The sequence below is a fragment of the Austrofundulus limnaeus genome, unplaced genomic scaffold, assembly GCF_001266775.1.
Source record: "Austrofundulus limnaeus strain Quisiro unplaced genomic scaffold, Austrofundulus_limnaeus-1.0 Scaffold105, whole genome shotgun sequence".
NCBI classification, from domain to species: domain Eukaryota; kingdom Metazoa; phylum Chordata; class Actinopteri; order Cyprinodontiformes; family Rivulidae; genus Austrofundulus; species Austrofundulus limnaeus.
In genome coordinates, this window is record NW_013952507.1 from 793,954 (window position 1) to 796,009 (window position 2,056).

Below are 2,056 nucleotides of genomic sequence, written 5' to 3' on the forward strand. Positions count from 1 at the left end.
CGGTCACTCTTTCAGGAATGAAGATGTTCTCATCCCTGATAGAGAGGAACGTTGGTTTGAGAGAAGAGTAAAGGAAGCCATTTTTTGTGAAGAAAATCTGTCCACCATTAAACAGATGTGGAGGCCTTCGTGTCCAGTTGTCCTCCTCCTACAACGCTGTTATTGCAAGTATGACTCCGCCCCCTGTGAGCAATCGGGGCCCCAACAATAGTCAGGTGAAGGGACACATGACCCTCTATGAACAATAGAGCTAATCAAGGCACTAATGACGAATTGTTTGGCTGATGGTCCTCTTTTGCATGTGACTAACCTGTTCGTCCATGTGGAGGCGGAGCTTATAAGGCTGAATTCACCTGAAACTCCTCAGACTGAAGAAGTCTCTTGGAAGAGAGACGAAACATTTCATTAAAGAAGAACCCATCCAGAGGACCTACTTATTTTTTCTTTTTAATTTTTCTACCTGGATTACTGAGATGCATATCAGGACTTTTTAAAGAATTGTTTACAGACTTTCAGAAAATAGCATCGATGTCACATCAACGAAACTTTAACTTCAGATTTCTTAGTGACAGATATAGTCTCGAACACAAATAAAATCACTCCAGAGAAAATGTGAAAATGTGCAACGTTACCCGATTTAAAATATACACTGTACAATAAAAACCAGCACTGATGTTGGAGACTAGTTGTTAACACAAAATGTCGAGGAAGCAGGCACATTTTCTGTGTTTCAAAATCACTATAAGAGAAAACCAATTACATGCTCAACATTGCAGGGTTTTTGTTGGATTTATTTTTTTAATTATTTATTATTTTTATAATTCATTCCTTTGTCCTTTCTGTGCAGAAATCTAATCTGAAATTGGTTACACTTTGTTGTTTGGAATAATCAGAGGGATCCTATCTCATTATGAGATGACGATGAGATGCTGCAGACACACTTAACAGTTTTATCTCAAAGTGTTGGCAGACCCCCCGTCCCCCCTCACCCCCTCCCAGTTTATCATGYGTCCTGATGAACTCACCGATTTGAATGTAGCCATCCTTGTAAAGTCTGTTGACGATGCGGGTGAGAATGAAGCCAATGTTGCGTGAATTGTAATAAGTTAGATAAATGATCCATCCACAGGACAGAATGGTGGCTGAAAAAGAGAGAACATTATGCTAATCAATTAAATTCATTTCCAATTGAGCCGAAGGTCAGTTTTTATTAAAACTGCTCACTCACTGTTGAATTGAAAAAGCAAATTCAATTATGACTCATACAACAAATAAAGCTATCATTATTTTTATGCCTAAAGGAAGCATTTTACATAGTAATAAATTACCAATATTAGATATAGATAACTGAATAACATCTGTTTATCGTTTTCAATTATTCACTACAATGCAACAAACACAGTCAAACAGGAAGAAGGAAAAATTCTATTTTTAAACTATTTTCCCCAAAGTAAAATGTTTAATTTCTCACCAACTAGAAGCCAGATGAAGTTTGAGTTGTGCTTGCTGAGAATCGAATCCAAATGTTCAATGTCGAGGAAATTGTTGGTGTCATTGTTTTTGGTTGCGTCCATGGCTACAGGCTATCAGTCCGATGTCTGTAACTACAAAATTTTAACAACAACAACAAAACACAGTCAGCTGGTTACTTCCATGACACAGGATGTAATTCACAAAGACAATAATGTAATCAGTCAACAAAAAAAGCTTCCCATCAAATAGTGTATGATGTTTATAAAGGTCTTTAAAGTAATAACTACACGTTATTAAAAATATACATAAATTAATGAAAACATTAAAAGATAAGAGATAAGATAAGATAAAACTTTATTGATCCCACAGTGGGGAAACTTGCACATTACTGCAGCTTAATACAGGAGAGGCTGAGAAGAACAATGAAAGATAAATAAAAGAAAACAAACAAAAACAACCCCACAATATACACATGATACATACTAATACACATATACATAAATACATATGCATACAGCGGGTAAAATAAGTATTGAACACGTCACCATTTTTCTCAGTAAATATATTACTAGAGGTGCTAATG

General features: G+C 35.9%; 1 protein-coding gene across 11 annotated transcripts in view; it reads right to left on the bottom strand.

The window, feature by feature from the left end:
* Positions 1 to 2,056, bottom strand: part of kiaa1109 (KIAA1109 ortholog) — a gene marked incomplete in the record, with an annotated part of 88,764 nt that overhangs the window by 83,500 nt on the left and 3,208 nt on the right. For all 11 annotated transcript variants that reach the window (XM_014013742.1, XM_014013745.1, XM_014013751.1 and 8 more), the window contains 2 exon segments: positions 1,026 to 1,142; positions 1,472 to 1,604. In XM_014013742.1, the coding sequence (XP_013869196.1) occupies positions 1,026 to 1,142; positions 1,472 to 1,574 (220 nt within the window).